Below are 19,109 nucleotides of genomic sequence, written 5' to 3' on the forward strand. Positions count from 1 at the left end.
CCTGATCTGGGGCTTTATCCCAGGACTCTGGGAACATGACCTGAGCTGAAGGTAGATGCTTAACCGACTGAGCCACCCAGGAGCCCCTAAAATGCTCATTTTATTTATTTTTTTTGAAGATTTTATTTATTTGACAGAGAGAGACACAGCGAGAGAGGGAACACAAGCAGGGGGAGTGGGAGAGGGAGAAGCAGGCCTCCCACTGAGCAGGGAGCCTGATGCAGGGCTCAATCCCAGGACCCTGGGATCATGACCTGAGCTGATGGCAGACACTTAACGACTGAGCCACCCAGGTGCCCCTAAAATGATCATTTTAAAGAGAAATCTTATGCAGTTAAATTTACTTAAATGGTATCTGCCATATTGGGTTCTAACTTTTAAAAGTGAGAGCTCTATAATGCTTTCATTGATTTTGTTTTTTGCTACAAGTTCTGTGATTGTTTTGTTTCTGTGATGTACTTGCTTTCAAGAGGTAATAGCTACCTGGAAGGGTTAGTCTAACAGGTATATCTCTAATTCCTTGTGAATCCCAAATAACATACTTCTTGTGGGTAAGATAAATGTTCTATTTAGTGCATTTTTGAGATTTTTGTTTAAGTGGCATGCTCTCTTGAGATATTAATATTTTTAATGCAATTTTATAAAGATGTAGTGCTACTTTTCTCTCTTGTTGAAAAGTTGTGTTGTTTTTTGTTTTTGTTTATTTTTTTAAAGATTTTATTTATTTATTTGACAGAGAGAGAGACAGCGAGAGAGGGAACACAAGCAGGGGGAGTGGGAGAGGGAGCAGCAGGCTTCCCACGGAGCAGGGAGCCCGATGCGGGACCCGATTCCAGGACTCTGGGACCATGACCTGAGCCGAAGGCAGACGCCCAACGACTGAGCCACCCAGGCGCCCCTTGTTTTTGTTTTTTAAGATTTTATTTATTTATTTGACAGAGAGAGAGACAGCGAGAGAGGGAACACAAGCAGGGGGAGTGGTAGAGGGAGAAGCAGGCCTCCCACCAAGCAGGGATCCCAATGTGGGACTCGATTCTCGACCCTGGAATCGAGAAAGGCAGATGCTTAACGACTGAGCCACCCAGGTGCCCCTCTTGTTGAAAAGTTTTAAGAAGAAAGGCTCATGGGTGGCTCAGTTGATTAAGTGTCTGACTTCAACTCAGGTCATGATCTCAGGGTCCTGGGATGGAACCCTGCATCAGACTCCCTGCTCAGTGGGGAATCTGCTTGTCCCTCTGCCCCTCCCCCTGCTTGTGTGCACGCACATGCTCTCTGTCCCCTCTCTCTTTCTCTCGCAAATAAAATCTTAAAATATATATATGTATATATTTTTAAAAAGTTTTAAGAAGAAATGCTGCTGGAGCCACACGTTTGCATGGAGGCTAAGCATTTGGGGGAAGTTTAGTTACAAATTTTATTTGAGTACAAAAAAGTTAATGACATGTTTAGTGACACATATTGGTATTACTGTGAGTTAATTGGCTCTAAATCATAGTTATTAATAAGAGTCATTTAGGTTATTTTAGTTATTCAAATCTAAGTATAAAATCTTCTCTTATTATTTTGATGTTCAGTTCAATTTAAATATTATTTTATGCATGTGCACATGGAGGTACAACAGACCCAGAGACAAGGCCTGGATCTAGTTTACCAACCTAGAATACCTCATGACCCTTTCTTCTCTCGTAGTCCTGGTTCCCTATTTTTAGCCTCTGTGCTTTCTTGGTTGTTTTTTTTTTTTTTTAACTTCCTGTCCCATTTCAAAGCTTCTTCACCAACATTATCTTATTGATTCTTAATCTTTGGCCTTTTGGTACAGTGGCAACACCTAACTGACCTGGGAAGGGGTGATATGAGGTCACTGTCCTATGAGAATGGAGTTTGGAAAATTCAGAATTGGATAGTGGTAAGCAGAGAAAGAGGACATGGAAAGCTGGTTCTGATCCTGTAGCATATCGAGCTCTGTTGCTGAATAAAGGAAAACTTAAGGCTTAGAGAAGCCGAAGGAATAAAGTGAATGAAGAAGGGATATTTTGTCTTTATTTATAGAGGGAAGGGGCAAGTCAGAAGGTCTGACTGGTCAGTTTGAAAAGCTGTCTTCTCTGCCCTGTCGGTCCTTGAAACAGGCATCCAGCCTATGTGAATTGGTAGCATGGCATAATCATAATAATAGTGAACATTTATTTTGCATTGTGTGGTATATGCTATGCTGGTGTTTTATTTATCTGCTCAAGCAGTCTGTGAGACTGGTGGAATTGTAATCCTCATTTTAAGGAGAGGTAGATGAAGCTTAGAGAGGTCTAGTAAATTAATGTCACACAATCAAGAAATGGCAGAGCATGAATATGAACTCATGTTTGCCTGATTTCAAAGCCTATGCTCTGTACTATGTTCTTATTTGCTGAATGGACATAGGCAGTCCCTTTGAAGCTCTCTTTTCCCATCTGTAACTATCTGATAATGGCAAAGAAAGATAAAATGTTTCTGAAAGTTGCTTATTTACTGTTGTTGCTCAGTAAATAGTCTGAATTACTTTTCTGGGCCATTTCTTTCTCAGGATAGAAAAATGTTACGTGAGGGGTGCCTGGGTGGCTCAGATGGTTAAGCGTCTGCCTTTGGCTCAGGTCATGATCCCAGGGTCCTGGGATTGAGCCCCGCATCGGGCTCCTGCCTCAGCGAGGAGCCTGCTTCTCCCTCTCCCTCTGCCTCTTGCCCTGCTTATGCTCTCTCTCTCTCTCTCTCTCTCTATATATATATATATATATATATATATTATATATATATATATATATATATATATATATATCTGTGTTTCAAATGAATAAATAAAATCTTTAAAAAAAAACAAGAAAAGAAAAATGTTACGTGAGAAGAGCTACTCCTCTAAAATGACTGAAGAACATTTGCCTTTGGGTATTTCCTGGTCAAAGTCAGATGGGGGAAGCCCAAGTCTTGGTGCCTTTCATCCTTTCCCATAACACACACACACACACACACACACACACACACACACACAATCTACCCATCTGCTTACTGAAGACTGGACTTGCTTTTCAAGAGAAAACTTCTTGTCATCCATAACTGTAGTATAAAAGGGTTACAATGAATCCCTAGAGGTTTTAGTCCAAGTATAGGTGATTGATATTAGAGCCTTTCTCATCGAGGCTAATGGGGAGGCTCAGTAGAGATATCATTCCCTTGAAGAGCATATTGTTGTCCTGGTTTACCTTCATTTCTGCATCAGTAAACAGAAGCTCAGATGTAGTCCCAACATGTGTAGCCATGTGTGCTTGCAACTTGAGACCACAAAGCAGTGTTTTTAAAGAAACATACAGCTACAATTAAGTTTATGGAAAATTGGACAACAGTAATAAAAATGCATCTCAAGATCAAAGGAGAAGCATTTGCTTGTGATTAGTTTGATTTATGCTGAGCTTGACCCAGGAGCCTCCAACTACTGCTTCCTTCCTACACATTGTGCATTTATGAAATAGACATACACTTAAGGCTGTCATATAATATGTACAAGATTTACTGATGACAGAAAGTTTTTACTGTTTCAAATGAATGCAAGCTATTTAGACTGGCAAAAACAAAGAAAAAATGAACTATGAAAATAATGAGTGACCTTGTAGTTTTTCCTTAGCTGCTAACAATTCATAATAGTGCTACATCCTAACCAATTTAAGGGGAAAAAAAAACATTTATCTTTCTAATGACTGGATGGCTTGAGGAAGTGGGGATAAATGAAGCTCATAGGAGTAGATAGTGAGATACCGTCTTTAATAAATCTTAAATTTGTTTCTATGCGTTGGGCCTTTCCCACTTACACATACAGCATTAGTTCAGGCTCTTCATGTTCTTTAGTTTAAATTGTGTGAGTAGAAAACCCGAGTATTGAATACTAAGATGGTTGGAGATTTAGAAAAGATGTTATTATCAAAACCCAAGATAATTAATATTACTGGCCTCAAAAAAACTATAGACAAAAAGGAATTTGTTTGACAGTTTAAATAGTATGAAAGATTAGATAGATGGTGATGGGCATTTGTTTCCATTTCTGATCATTGAGAAAAGGTTGTGATTAAATACAATTAATCTCGCTCTATCTGTCTATAAGAGAGAGACAGAGCATGACGAGCTGGGGGCAGAGAGGGGCAGAGGGAGAAGGGGAGAGAGAGAATCTTAAACAGGCTCCATGCTCAGCGCAGAGCCTGACGTGGGGCTCGATCTCACGACCCTGAGATCATGACCTGAGCTGAAATCAAGAGTGGGATGCTTAACCAACTAAGCCACCCAGGTGCCCCACAATTAAGCGCTTCCTAATGCTTGTTAGATAAAGATATCGAGAGGAGTTGTGACATCTCTTTGAAGGTCCTAGGAAAAATATACCATTAACTATCCAAAATGGATTTACTTTGTTCTATTAGAAACGTGGTTTGAGTTTTGACCTTACTTAGACCAGTTCAGCCTAATGATTAATCAAAGATTCTCATTTTCAGATTAGATCCATTTTTCTCTCTTTGATGAATTAAGTATATTTCTCTAGAATTTAGCATATTAAACTGATGTGCCACTATCGATTTCTTATTTATGATGGGTTAATTAGATATTTTTCTAATATCTACAATATTCAAAGTTCTTAGAGAAGAGCAAATTCTAAAACATGATCTCTGACTTTATAGAGCTTGTTTTAAAGTTGGAAACAGGTTGGTGACAAATTACAGATAGCTCACAATTCAGGCTTTAGCTTTATTCTAGATTGTAGGAAGCAAGAAGGTATTTGAAGTTTTTTCACCCTCTTTTTATAAATAGTTGACATGATTGGAACTCTCTAGTATGAAGTGGTAATAGGGCCACCATTATGGAAATGTGAAGATGGAGGAAAGAGGGAGGAATATGGAGAGTTTGGTGGCAGGAGGTCTTTAGAAGACTCTTGTGGTACTTAGTAGGCAAGGTCAGGGTGACATATTGAGTATGGATTAGCATGGGAGAGGAATGAAAGGATAGATTCAATTTAGTAATTTCCCTAGATGTTGGTACCTATGGAAGAGGCGGAATTCACAGGGGCTATAGGATTTCTGTGCTCCACCATCTAAAAATAAGGGTGGCAGTTAGAGTAAATGCAATCCTAAAAGGATAGATAGTTCTGAGAAGTTGGATTTGGACATCTTGAGACCATGGGCTCTTAGAATCTAGCAGGCAGCTAGAACAAAGGAGTAAGAAAAGTTTTACCTAGTTATGACATTGGATTTGATTAGATTATTTTCTTTCTACATTGTTCATTACCTTTATGTTACTACTGGATGAGAGTATTTAAATTGCTTTTATTGGGTACATTTAGAGGAAATGTCCATAGGTTTCAATTTCTATTTTAAGGCTACCTTAATGTGAGAAATGATGAGGTAATTTAGCTGTGTTCTATTTCTGATTATCTGTCTATCTGCCTGCCTGCCTGTCTGTTTGCCTGCCTGTCTGTCTGCCTATCTGTCTATCTATTTACCTACCCACCCATTATCTATCTATTTTAATGCTTTACCTAAAATAAAGGTCAAGCATTGGCTAAAATAAAATCTGGGATAAATTATTTGATACTTTCTCTCATCAGGATTCAAATTTCAATTCATTTGCTCAGTTTGGAAGGGAATAGATTTTCCTTTGCTCTGTCAATGAAGTCTTTCAGATTTAACTCTTTTTTTTAGGATTAGATCTATACCTTTGTGCAGACAGCTCACAGATAAACTTTTATTTATTTTTTATTTTTTTATTTTTATTTTTTTTTAAAGATTTTGTTTATTTGTCAGAGAGAATACAAGCAGGGGGAACAACTGGCAGAGCAGGCAGAGGGAGAAGAAGGCTCCCCGCTGAGCAGGGAGCCCGATATGGGGCTCGATCCCAGGACCCTGGGATCATGACCTGAGCCGAAGGCAGCCGCTTAACTGACTGAGCCACCCAGGCATCCCTTATTTTTTTTTTTTTTAAAGATTTTATTTTATTATTTGACAGAGAGAGAGACAGTGAGACAGGGAACACAAGCAGGGGGAGTGGGAGAGGGAGAAGCAGGCTTCCCGCCGAGCAGGGAGCCCGATGTGGGGCTCGATCCCAGGAACCCGGGATCATGACCTGAGCCGAAGGCAGACGCTTAACGACTGAGCCACCCAGGTGCCCCTCCCTTATTTTTTTTTAGAGATTTATTTATTTGAGAGAGAGAGAGAGCAGGGGGAGGGACAGAGGGAGAAGGAGAATCTAAAGCAGACTCCCTGCTGAGCATGGAGCATGATGCAGGGCTTGATCTCAGGACCCTGAGATCATGACCTGAGCCAGAACCAAGAGTCAGACGCTCAACAGACTGAGCCACCCAGGTGCCCCAGATAGATAAACTTTTAGGGGCGCCTAGGTGGCTCAGATGGTTAAGCATCCGTCTTCGGCTCAGGTCATGATCCCCGAGCCCCATATCGGGCTCCCTGCTCAGCGGGGAGCCTGCTTCTCCCCCTCCCTCTGCTTCTCCCCCTGCTCATGCTCTCTCTCTCTCTGTATCTCTGTGTCTCGAATGAATTAAAAAAAATCTTAAAAAAAAAAAAAACTGGAAGGGACCTTTGAGATCATTTAATACAGCCCCTATATTTCTCAGGTTAGTTATCTGAAGTCAAGGAAATAATAATAATAGCTAACATCTATTGAGCTCTTGTCTCACCTAATCATTATAACAACCCTATAAATAAATCCCATAGAAAGCAGTGGCATTGCTGGCTTTTAGGAACAGTTTTCTTTGGGTCTCTGCATTTGAGAAGAACAGTTCATATTTCTGTTTTTAAATTAAGTGGTTTCTTTATATTTAAATTCATAAAAAGAAATAGTGGTCATTAAAAGACAGCTACACCTGTTAATGTTGTAAAACTGTATCTTTTAATATAGTTACTGCTGTTTTTAGACTTTTTTCCTACCCTACACAGCTTTCATATTTTAATAAATATACCTGCCTTTATAGTATTTTAAAATATACTTAATAAAGTTCTGTCTTGTTTTTTTCTTGATCCCTTGATTGTGAAAACTAGTCCATTTAATTTTTTTGAATTTTGGAACTACTTTGTCAATCATATAATATATAATAAATAGTGTATATGTGTACATATATATAATATAGCTGTGTTGATAAGTGTGCTGTGAGTTATATTTTCATCTGCTTTGTTACTCTGGAAATTTTATTTCTTTAGTGTCAACATACTACTAATTTTTCTTGCCCTTAAATATCTTGGCATCTAAGAGGATTGTTTCTGTTAGTGTAAAGATGAAAATAAAATCCTGATATACTATGTATGTGATATACTATGTATGTGATAGGAAATATTTCATTTGAAAGTTTTGAAATCTTTTTTTACACTTTGTGTCTGTGAGATTTTGTATAGCTTTGATCAAATAGGTATTTTTTCTTACTAATTTCAAGAATTTTTTTAGTCGCTTGATGTATTTTAAAATGAATTTCTAATTATGTAAAATTTTAGTTTTTCCTAATTTCACAGTTTATTTTGTTTTATTTTTTTTAATTAAGTAGGCTCCATACACATCGTGGGGCTCAAACTCACAACCCTGAGATCAAGAGTCCCATGTTCCACCGACTGAGCCAGCTAGGCGCATTTCACAATTTAAAACAAATGCCAGTGTTAAATAATAAATCTGTGGTATCCATTTATTCAATATATATTTAGTGAAGATCTGTAGTGTGCCAGGCACACTTCTGCCATTAGGAGAGAGTGGAGAGGAACGCAGACATGGGCCTGTCTCAGTGGTTCTAATCTTCACCACTATTTTCTTGATTTTAGATACAGATACTTATTTTCATGTACTAAGATTGGTCTGCCTTGATCATTATTTTTAAGGAAAGAGTTTGACAGCTGATGGTAATCAAAACCTAACCTGACTGAACATTCGATATCTATTTTATTTATTGCTTTGCTTTCAAATTGTGAATTCCAGTCCTCAGTTCTTGTTTAGTTTGTGGAGGGATATATTTTTTATTTTATTTATTTATTTATATTTTTTAAGGATTTTATTTATTTATTTGAGAGAGAGACAACAAGCATGAGTGGGGGGAAGAGCAGAGGGAGAGGGAGAAGCAGACTCCCTGCTGAGCAGGGAGCCTGACAAGGGGCTCAATCCTAGGACTCCAGGATTATCATGACCTGAGCTAAAGGCAGATGCTTAGCCTGACTGAGCCACCCAGGCACCCTGGGATATATTTTTTAATCAAGAAGTAATTTTAGGGGCGCGTGGGTGGCTCAGTCATTAAGCGTCTGCCTTCAGCTCAGGTCATGATCCCAGGGTCCTGGGATCGAGCCTCGCATCGGGCTCCCTGCTCCGCGGGAAGGGAAGCCTGCTTCTCCCTCTCCCACTCCCCCTGCTTGTGTTCCCTCTCTCGCTGTGTCTCTCTCTGTCAAATAAACAAAATCTTTAAAAAAAGAAGTAATTTTAGTAAAATGTTCTCCAAAATATTTAGTTTTTTTATTTTTAAAAAATTGTGGTAATCATAAAAGTTAACCATTTTAACTATTTTTAAGTGTACAATTCAGTTGCATTAAGTACAGTTACAGTGTTGTACAACCATCACTGCTATCCATTTTCAGAATTTTTTCATCATTCCAAAGAGAAACTGTGTAAAATCCTTTACTTTTAAGTATTTGAGGAATATTGGTTATTTTCTTTTTTGGGTGAAGTCTCACTTGTCTTCCAACAACTCAATATTCAGTGTGATCTACTTACAGTTACTGAATTCTGAGCTTGTCATTGAATTAGAATGGTTTCTTTTGATTTGTACTTGTTCCATGTTTCTAGGTATGTATTAAAATTGCATCATGTTTCATTTTACTGTAATTTTTTATTTGTTTGCTTCTTTTGGAGCAGTGAAATAGATACATATGAACTTTGAAGGATATCAAACTAAGTTATGTGAACACATAGGAAATTGTTTAGAGAGGGAAGAAAGATTGAGGATTAAAGACTGTGGTACACAAAACCGCCTGACAGTCTCAGACACAACTGGTTTCCTTCCCCTCCTACTAAATGCCTGGAGCAGGAAGCACATCTAGTGTAAAAGATCCTTGGGTCTGTGATCTAAAAGAATTCAGTGCCCCAAACACTGGGTAGGAATTGGACTCGACAGGAAAGATTGTTCAGGAGATCCTCTGCCTGTGTTGCTCTTTGTGCTCAAACAAAAATACAGCCCTTTAAAGAGTTTTAAGCATTATTTCGAGAAGAGTTTAAATACCCTATTCACATGACAGATGTTAAAATGTAGTTTCCTTGGCTGCTTCTCTTCCTCATTCATAACAGTCATACGCTGCTGTTACACAATAAAGAATTGGAGAAATTATCAGGGAACCTTTTTCAAAAAATTCTTTCAGTTTTTTAGAGAGCAAATAGGAATTTAAGAAAGTAAACATGAAAGTCATTTGAATTTTAACTTTACCTGTTAATCAAGATAACTTTTTATTACTTTTTCTAAAAGTATATTAATATACTTTTAATACAAACAAAAGTATAATTTTCATGTGTGTTTATTGTTCTGTTTTTTAAAGAGTGACATTCCTAATGAAATATATTTATTACAGCTCAAAGATGGTGGCAAAGCATCCCAGGCAAATGTAAGAATAGGTGATGTGGTTCTCAGCATTGACGGAATAAGTGCACATGGAATGACTCATCTTGAAGCCCAGAACAAAATTAAGGGCTGTACAGGCTCTTTGAATATGACTCTGCAAAGGTAATTTGCACTTTATTTGCCTCTGAGAGAGAAAACAATACTGAGGAGTGTGTGTTTGTGTATCTGATTTGTGGTGGTAACTAGGAAGTTTCTACTACCATTGTTTCAGGTAGATAAATTAATAAATATAATGGCTTTTAAATTGAGTAATCAAACAGTATGAAAAATTGGTGAAGGCTTTGGATTATTTCCCCATAAAAAGGCATGTCATTCATGTACTGATAAAAATTGTGTGTACAGTTTTAGAAAAATCTAAGAATTCCTGAAATTTCTCAATAGAGTACAGGCTAAAAATTCTTATTTATAGGGTAAAACTTTTGGTTTTAATATTCTGAGCAGTATATTAGAAGGTATTCTTTTAAGATATGGTTTGGCTATTCTTAGTATGTCTTTTGCCCTTTTATCCCTGGGTAGAAAAAATATTTTTACATTTGAAATGCAGATTTTCTGAACTTACTGTTTTTGTTTTTTAAAGTTACTCTGGCCTCAGTTATAGCATAGCTAATCATCTCATTAATTATAATATATCAGGCATTTTGAGCATTTCAACATTTGACCTGCCTTGAAATCATGTGGATTGCTTGTTAAAAATACTGATAGGAATCAGAATATCTGAAAGGGCCAAGAAATATATTTTAGTAAGTTCCCTATGATTATTATGAATTCTAAAGTTGTAACTACTGCAGTATCTTGGGCCCAGGGGAAGGCAGATGAGAGGGAATGAGGAGAGAGTGACTGAATGATAGCTTTCAACCTTTAAGGTTTATAGGGAACGTAGCTATCACTTATCAGCTGGGTATGGAAGATTTTAAATAAGTCTTGTTTTTGATGATTACAAAAGTGTTCTCTAGTTCTATAAAATTTGGAAAACATCGTTTTTCCCCCCAAAACATTTCAGAGGCTTCTGTAAATTATTGTGTATATTGTTAATTTTTAAGAGGGGAATAACATATATGGTACCAAATATATTTGGCTATGGAACCTTTTTTTCTCGGAGCCTCTCCTGAGACTATTTAAAGGATATATACAGGGTAAGTTATGTACTTCTCTGGAAGTGTATCAATTTGGTCTTAAAACTGAATAGGAGAAATTTTTATGAACTTAGACTTACAGATTTACTTTCATGTAACCGGTCCCTCCCCCCAACCTTTTTTTGTGTGTGGGAGGGAGAAATTCCTGTCAGTGGACTGTTCAGTCAATGGTTATTTGTGTTTAAATTTTGATAGCTGTTAGGTATATGTTTTAATGCATATAAAGGAGTCAAAGAGAAAAAAATAACCTTGCTAAAAAGTTCTATTTTTGTAGTGTCCTTTCTATTCTGTGTACTGTGATCTATAACACAAAATTATTGTTACTAGTTAAATGATAAGTAGTCATTTTTATTTATAGTCGTTTTTACTAAGTATGAATTTTGAAAGGGTACCATGAAATCAAGAAGCTTAGATATTAGATTAGAAGCTTAGATGTATCTTATTTTCTTTTGAAAATACTTCTGAGTCCCATAAGAATAGATGAAAATCAGATGTTACCTTGTTTGTATACATTTCCAATTTAAGTAATCTGTTAATGACCCTTAATAAAGATTCTTTTACGCTACTTAAATATGAAATTTAACAAACCAAGTCATTCTAAACATTTGGAGATACTGCTTAATCTTGTCTTCATATTTCTGAATATAGATAATCAGGGCCCAAAACAGGAGAGAGAATTTTAGAGTCCCATTGTTATTCATTGTAATTCTCAAGTTTTTGAACACTTGTGTTAAGTAATGTCAACCTGAAAAGAGATTTGCATTTAAAAGAATTTATGGTATAACACTGACAATACTACTGGGGCACCTGGGTGGCTTAGTCGGTTAAGCATCTGACTCTTGATTTCAGCTCAGGTCAGCTCAGGTCATGATCTCAGGGTCATGAGATCAAGCCTTGCATAGTGCTCTGCGCTGTGTGTGGAGCCTGCCTAAGATTCTCTCCTTTCCACTCCCTCTACCCCCCACCCCAGTCTCTCGCATGTGAGTGCTCTCTCTCTCTCTCAAAAACCCCCCAAAAACAAAAAAACAAGCCCTAATAACAATACTACTGAAGAAATACTTTTTGCCTTTCAAGGAAAAAAATGAAACTTTGAAGAGTTAGTTTCAATCTTTCCCTAAACTAAGTTGTTTCTTTTCCTAAGTTCTCTCTCATATGGAAGCAAATATTTTTTCTTCCACTTATTTCTGAATTTGACAACAGCATCCTTAATTGGCCTCCTGTTACCTTACCCTTTTTATTCCATCTATTAACCAACCAGACTGTTTTGTAGTCTCCTTCCAAACTGAATGACCTACAATAGTACTTGTGCCGTGTCACTCTTTTCTTCTTAAACATGTACTTTTCTTCGTGAACATGTAGTATTTCCCTTTACAGACTTGTCATAGTTCAGTTTCCCTGGAACAGGAACCTGAGATAGAATTCATGTACAAGTAATATATTAAGAGAGGTCCTTGAAATGGTACAACGAAGTGAGCGAAGCAGGATTGGGAAGAAGAAGAAACTGAGAGGATGTGGTTTCAGGGGTATCTAGCCTCAGCTTGATCCAGGAGGTAACTTTGGTACAAAATTGTACCACAGAGGCTGTCTTGCCTTGAGGCAAGGGAACAGGGTTTTTGTCCCCCCTCTCTTGCATTTGTTAGTCAATGGCCACCAGTTTTCCTGGAAATGGATGTGTGTGGATGTGTGTGCATGTACATGCAGGGTGGAGGGAAGGAGGTAGCTTCCGTTGCTTACACAGAAAGTTGCTGGTGTGAACCTTTAGCATTTCATGAGTGGCTGTAGCAACCTGGTAGAAGGGTTCCAGGGGACCCAGGCTGGGTACCCAGCATGTGCTATGAGATTCCATCCAGACTTGAGTCCGCTTGCTCAGAGGATTAGGTTCCCTGTGATTTAGACTCAAATTGTCCTCCCCAGATCATCACTACTCATCAGTGAGTACTATCATTTTATTTAAGATAAGTTTCCTACTGTTCCTCACCTGCCTGTCTGTCCTCTCATGAAATTCACTTCATCTGAGATGCCTACTCACCTCTTCACTGCCAACACAAGCCTCTACATCCACAAAGCCTATGATGAACCTCATTGTCTACCTGTTGTCTTTTCTTACTTTTGCAACTCATTCATTTTTTTCCCCCTCTGAACTCCTATGACAAGTTTATACCATTTGATTCAGAATTTAATTATGTGCTAGGTATAACCAGGAATAACAAGGCAAATTCCATGAGTCATGCAAATAAACCTAGTAGTAATAGTCATACCTAATACTGTCCATGTATAGTATACTATAATAATCACTCCATGTATATTAGTTCTGCTTCTCCAGCTAGACTCCGTGAGCATCTGAGCAAGCAGATGCTTGCTTAGATCATGTTTTTTGCATGATCTGTGTTTAACAACATCTTGTATAGTTTTATGTTCTTAATGTCTAATTAATATTTGATGGGTACCAGCATTAATTCCCAAACTTGGAATCACTTATTTATTTCACAAGTAGTTTTTGAGCTTTTAGTATGTGCCAAGCACTGTTATAGATACTGGGGACATGCAGTGAGCAAAACAGACAAAAATCTCTGCTTCACAGTGCTTGCCTTTTATTGAGTAGAGATAGACAATAAACAAGTAAGTAAAAGCATGTATTACATCCCATGGTGATAAGTGGTATGGGGAAGAATAGAGCACGTAAGGGAGATAAGGAGTGCAGGGGTAGGGAATTGCAAGTTAAAATAGAGTGGTCAGAAAAGCTTCAGTGAGAAGGTTATTGGATATGTGGGTCATGTGTGTCCTAGGCAGAGGGAAGAGGTGGCTCAGTGACCTGATAGAGAGTCCAGTAGGCCTGGAGCAGAGTGAGAGAAGGTGGGGTGAGTGAAGGTAAGAGATGAGGTCAGGGGGTAGCAGGAAGTGGCTTGAGATGGGACAGAACTTATAGAGCCTTGTGGGTCACTGTAATGTTTGTAATCAAATTTAAGTTTTCCTGGACCTAAAAAAATTGTGAGATAGCCTTGAAGAGTTGTAGCTGCCCGGCCAGATCTACAGCAAGGTCTGGGAGAGAAATGACTTCATTATTGGAAGGAGGGGCTGGAAGGAGGAGCAGACCAAACTTCCCACGTCTTGGTCGTGGTGGCACTGCCTTTTCCTTCTAACACTGTCAGAAACACTGGGTGGTTGCCACTTTTGCCGAGTTCTGCTCACCTCTACCCAAGAATGCCGAGGGGGAGAAGATAAGAGAAAAGCCATTTTTGTTTTTGAAATGAAAGTTACCAGCAATTCTGTTTTGTGAATTTTTTTTGCACTAAGTATTATTGAGATGTATCAACTCATTAAATAAATATATAGTATATACACTTAATTGATTTCTTTAGGCCTAACCTCAATATCTGAGAACAGGATTTAGATAAGAAAAAGTAAGATAAAGATGCTTGCTTATGATTAAGGTTGTTTTGTAACTTTTTTTCTATCTAGTCTAATTCGGGGGTATTTAATAAAGCAAACATATTATCTCTCTGTGATATCCTAAAAAGATAAGACTTGATTCACTGTGTTCTGGGTATCTAATGAATATGGAGGTGTGGAAAATTTTATTTTAATCTGTCTTTTATCCTTGGAGTAGGATTGGAAATTTCTTTCTTTCTTTTTTCCTCCTGCAACTGCAACTGATTCTGAGTACAACTGGACAATGAAAAATTCTATTTGAAATGATTTTTCCTCTTGGTGAAATTAGGCAAATAGCAGTATCCTTATTTTTAAATATCAATTGCATTTTGCATATACTTTTATCCAAGTCAAAGTGGATCATTTTTAAAGTTATATTTCAGTTAACAAAAGAAGAAAATTACTTTCTAAAGCTTTGATGTTGAGTAACTATTAACTAACTACGTTAGAATTGGATTCTATGAATAAGATTTTTAACTTTCATTTTATTTCAGTAGTATTCTGCATAACACAGATAAACTTGCTACTAACTTATTGTATGAATTGAGGCAAGTCACTAAACTTCTGGTAGTTAATTTTCTTGACTATAAAATGAGGTCATGGGTGATTTCTAAGTTCCCTTAAATTCTGGTTCTTGTTCTGATTTTTCAGCTGTAAATGGATAAGTTCCTTAGAGCTTGCTATTAGATCAAACTTAGGTTTGCTTATTTTGGCTGAGAGAATCAGGAAATTGGACTTTCTTCATTGGAATTATCTTAAACTGTGCCAGGTTAGCAAAGTGACTTGTACTATTCTGCTGACTTTAAGGTGAAAGGTAGGTCAGATGGATATTCAAATGGCATTTAATCATAAAAAATATTTTATACATTTTCCTTATTTTATATTTTTAAATTAATCCTCTCAGAATCATAGAAAAAAATTATATACGTATAGCTTTTCTAATCTTCTTTGTTTTTTTACATTACTGGTAGTGACAGGTCTGTGATTTGTTTTTTTGTTCCTTAGGCTTCATTTAGTATATAACGTATTATGATTGGAAGTGAAAGATCTAGAAGGATTGAGTTTTGAAAAATATTGATGTACTCTCTTTCTACCTCCCCCTTCTTCCTCATCCTTCAAACAACAACAACAGAAAAATTGTCAGATGTCCAGTAACTAATACTAATGAATGACAGATTGGAATAATTTAATAGGTTCATTGAATTACAAGAAAAAAGTAGCTGTTTTACCAGACCAAAGCTATTAGCCATCTTTTGTTTCATTTTAACAGATTGCTTAACATTTTATTACTGTTAGCTTTATGGATTCCACTCTGCTCTTTCACTAAGAGCATAGAGGCAGGATTTTAGAAAGTATTTTTTTTTTAAATCAAAATTTTCTGTTCTCTGGGATATTTGAATTTTTGTGAGTTAGAAGACATTTAGTTGGATTATCTTTTAATTGGAGTTGCACATTGCTATTCATATGCTTTTCTAATTTCTGTTCTGCAATTTAGCTTTTACTGTTTTTTGTTTGCTTGTTTATGTTGGTTTTAGTTTTGTTTTTTAATTCTTAAGTGCGAGGATGACTTTTTTTCAGAAGGACTGAGTCTGATCACATCATCCCTGTCCGCACCATTAAAATTAGCAGTGCTGCTTAGGAAAGGGGAAGACAAGCATGCATGGACATCTCTTTTTTGCAATCCTTTTCACAAATATAATTTGGACTCAAATCATCCTCCACAGATCATCACTACTACGTCCATTTATCAGATGAGTACATTATGGCTTCAAGAGTTTATGTGATTTGCCTAACAAATCCAGGTCAGTTCAAAGCCTGTGCCCTCTCACATTCTTTGTTGTAGCAGTGGACTTAATGACTCTAGTATCCTAATAAAAATTTTTGGTAAGACAGGATGGTAACACAGGAGGGGTAACTCTTTGACTCTTTTGCTTGTAAGCAATCGCCTCTCTCTGTCCAAAATGTCCCTTTCATTTGCACTCTCACCTGTCAGTATTCTGTAAGTAATATTATACCTAAATTATTTTCTATGTGTTTCATAGACCCTATATATTAGAATGAAAAGAAAGAAAAAAAAAGAAGGCTAAATAGATTGGTGGACCTCTGGATGAGAGCATTTATTTGAATACTGGCTTGTGTATATGGTTGTGGGTCCTAAATGAGAATGTGATATTTCAGTTTCCCTTCTAAATTTGTAACCCTGTTGACTGTATTTGCTAATTTATTTCTGTATTAAAGTTTGAAGACTTCGTTCTTGAGCAGGCTTCTACCTGTGTACTCCATGAGTAACTAAAGATTCAGCAATTAAAAAAATATATTTTTAGGAATTTTTAGGGCTCTTTATGATACCCATTGGAAAAGAAACCATAACTGTCAGTCAGCAAATCAGTCAGCAGGCATAGAAGGGAAGTATTTATCTTACATCCCTTTTTCTTCAGTTCAGTAGGGGTAAAGATTGTTGAAACTGAACTTGAAGGCTTAAGTTAGTTCTTTTTTTTTTGACAGTCTGTAGCAATTTGACAACAGATTTGGTAAATATAAGTTAATCAGAGTGTATTTTGCATTTTGAAATTCTTCCCTTTGAACTTTGTATCTTGAAAGTTGTGGTTATTTCTTAACAATAAAAGTGTTTTTTATTCCTGTGAAGGAAAAATTATTTCAATCTGTAATCCTTTGGGAAACCAATCCTAGGAAATAATACATTTAAAGACCTGTTTAATTATAAAACTTTATTGAAAAATTTTAATATGTAGAATTGTTTGTAGGTGCAGAATTTTTTTTTTAAACGCCATGAAACAGATAGGGGAATGGTAATAACACTGGCTTTGACGTTAGGCAAACTTGGGGCAAACCTTGGTTCTACCACTTTCTGGGTGTGTAACCTTAGGCAAGTTATGTGACTGAATTTCAGTCAGCCATTTGTTATTGGGCATAGTAATAACTGCTGTCTAGGGCTCTTATAAAGGTTAAGCAAATTAGCATATGTAAAGAGCCAAGGGCACAGTAGAGGTAAGTTTCTCTCTTCTTCCTTCTTTCCTCATGGTAAGTATTAATATAGTATCTGTTTTACAGATACTTCTTGGAGATCATATTTATTTTGTTTCTTAGCAACCAAATGGGTGTGACTGGAAGGAAACAGCGAGAGAATGAGAGGGCAGTCTGGTAGGTAGGTATGTGAGAAAGTCAGAAAGATCATCTTAAAAGTTAGAAGAAAGCATTTTTTAGTCAAGTGAGTGATTTTTGATTATACAGTTGTAATTAAAGCTTTTGAAAACAGTGGAGTAGATACAAACATGCTTACCGCCAGCTGACGACTGCTTTGGTTCAAAATTATTGCCTTAACCAGTAATTTACGGCAGTGAAGAGAAACCAGTACACACCTAGCCTTGTTTATTCTGCTAATGTCTCTTGTTCTCCTTAGAGGAACAGTGTAGATACAATTCTTTTTCACTGTGGCTTAAGTCAGAAAGACAAACAAAAAAAATGACTTTTTTAAATCTCACGCAGCCAAATTCATATGTACTGCCTGTAATTTCCTGAGTAACATATTAAAATCAAGTTAAATTACTAACTTTTGGGCTGTGTTTTTATGATACTTTCAGAAATCATTTTTTATAACCTTTTAGAACGTTAATTACTCAAGTTCAGTTGAAAAATCAATGTTCCACATTTTTAAAAATTGGACTTTTCCTCAGGTTTGCATTATGACTAGCAGCCATAAGGGGTAGACAGATAATAAAGAGAGTGATTTATGATTTCTACTGTTAAGGAATTTGTATCTATTCGTTGGGCTAAGAAGAGACAGGAAGTGCCACAGGGCTACAGGGATCCCATTGAAAGCTGAAACTTGGGCTAGGCTTTTAGGTGAGCATGTTGACCAGTTGCAAATAGAGATAAGAATAAAAGGAAAGGTGGATGAGAATAGTGCTTTGCAGGGCCTAGACACTGAGGTATTATTAAAAGTTTTGACCCGAAAAGTGACATTTTCAGAATAATATTTAGTGAGACTGCTTGGAAGAAGGTGGAGAGACACACAGCGGCAGGGAGACTGGTTAGGCAAGTATTGCAGTAACTTGGCTACATGAGGGCTTGAAATGTAAAACAGGTTAAATGAGAGAAATTAGAACTTGAAGAGTAATTCTAAAAGTCACAGTAGTGGGGTAATATGAGGAAAGAGGGAAGAGCGACCCATGGTCCAGATTGTTAGCCTTCTGGACCCATGCTTTGTTCTCTTTTCCTTCCCCCTGCTAGTGTACTTACTGGAGCCTAGCTTCTGCTCTTGTCATGTCACTCACTGAAAGTGCTGCACACTTGGGTGTCTCATAGACTCTTCGATCTTTTTAACACAGTCAGAACTGAGCTTACACCTTCTCTCACCCATTTGCATTGCTTGCTGCACTGATCTTGGTGAATGGCCCACCATCCACCCTATTACCCACATCAGAAAGACTCATTCCTTGTCTGAACCTCCCACATTCTTCTCTAACCACCTGTTGAGTCACATTTGTGTATATCCCCAGACAGGCTGCGAAGAGAGTAGAATAAATTGGCATGGCCCCAGGGTGTGGTGGTGGCAGAGCACCTAGTCATAAGGCCTAGATCTTAAAAGGAAATGTTTAAGTTCCATTTGTTTAGCATGTACTAATGGAACACTTGCTATGCTGATCACTGAGGATAAGAAAGAAGTCCTCATACCTGCTCTCAAGGAGCTCACTGTGTGGGGATCTCATTTCTAACCTTAAATAAGGACGTTTTTTTTTTTTTTAATGTCAAATATTTTATGGGCAGCCTTTCCCCTGTTACATGAAGATGATAATTGTATTTTTAATAATTGCAGATTTCACAAATTTTGTATTCAGATAATTGTATTTTTAGTAATTGCAGATTTTTTT

General features: G+C 37.1%; 1 protein-coding gene across 15 annotated transcripts in view; it reads left to right on the forward strand.

The window, feature by feature from the left end:
• Nucleotides 1-19,109, forward strand: part of PDLIM5 (PDZ and LIM domain 5) — a 205,647-nt gene that overhangs the window by 59,015 nt on the left and 127,523 nt on the right. For all 15 annotated transcript variants that reach the window (XM_073891974.1, XM_073891979.1, XM_073891983.1 and 12 more), the window contains one exon: nt 9,606-9,757. In XM_073891974.1, the coding sequence (XP_073748075.1) occupies nt 9,606-9,757 (152 nt within the window). The remainder of the gene's footprint in view (nt 1-9,605; nt 9,758-19,109) is intronic.

This window comes from Callorhinus ursinus, unplaced genomic scaffold (assembly GCF_003265705.2).
Source record: "Callorhinus ursinus isolate GAN/ISIS: 27379988/994484 unplaced genomic scaffold, GSC_fseal_2.0 scaffold4, whole genome shotgun sequence".
In the NCBI taxonomy this organism is placed as follows: Eukaryota; Metazoa; Chordata; class Mammalia; order Carnivora; family Otariidae; genus Callorhinus; species Callorhinus ursinus.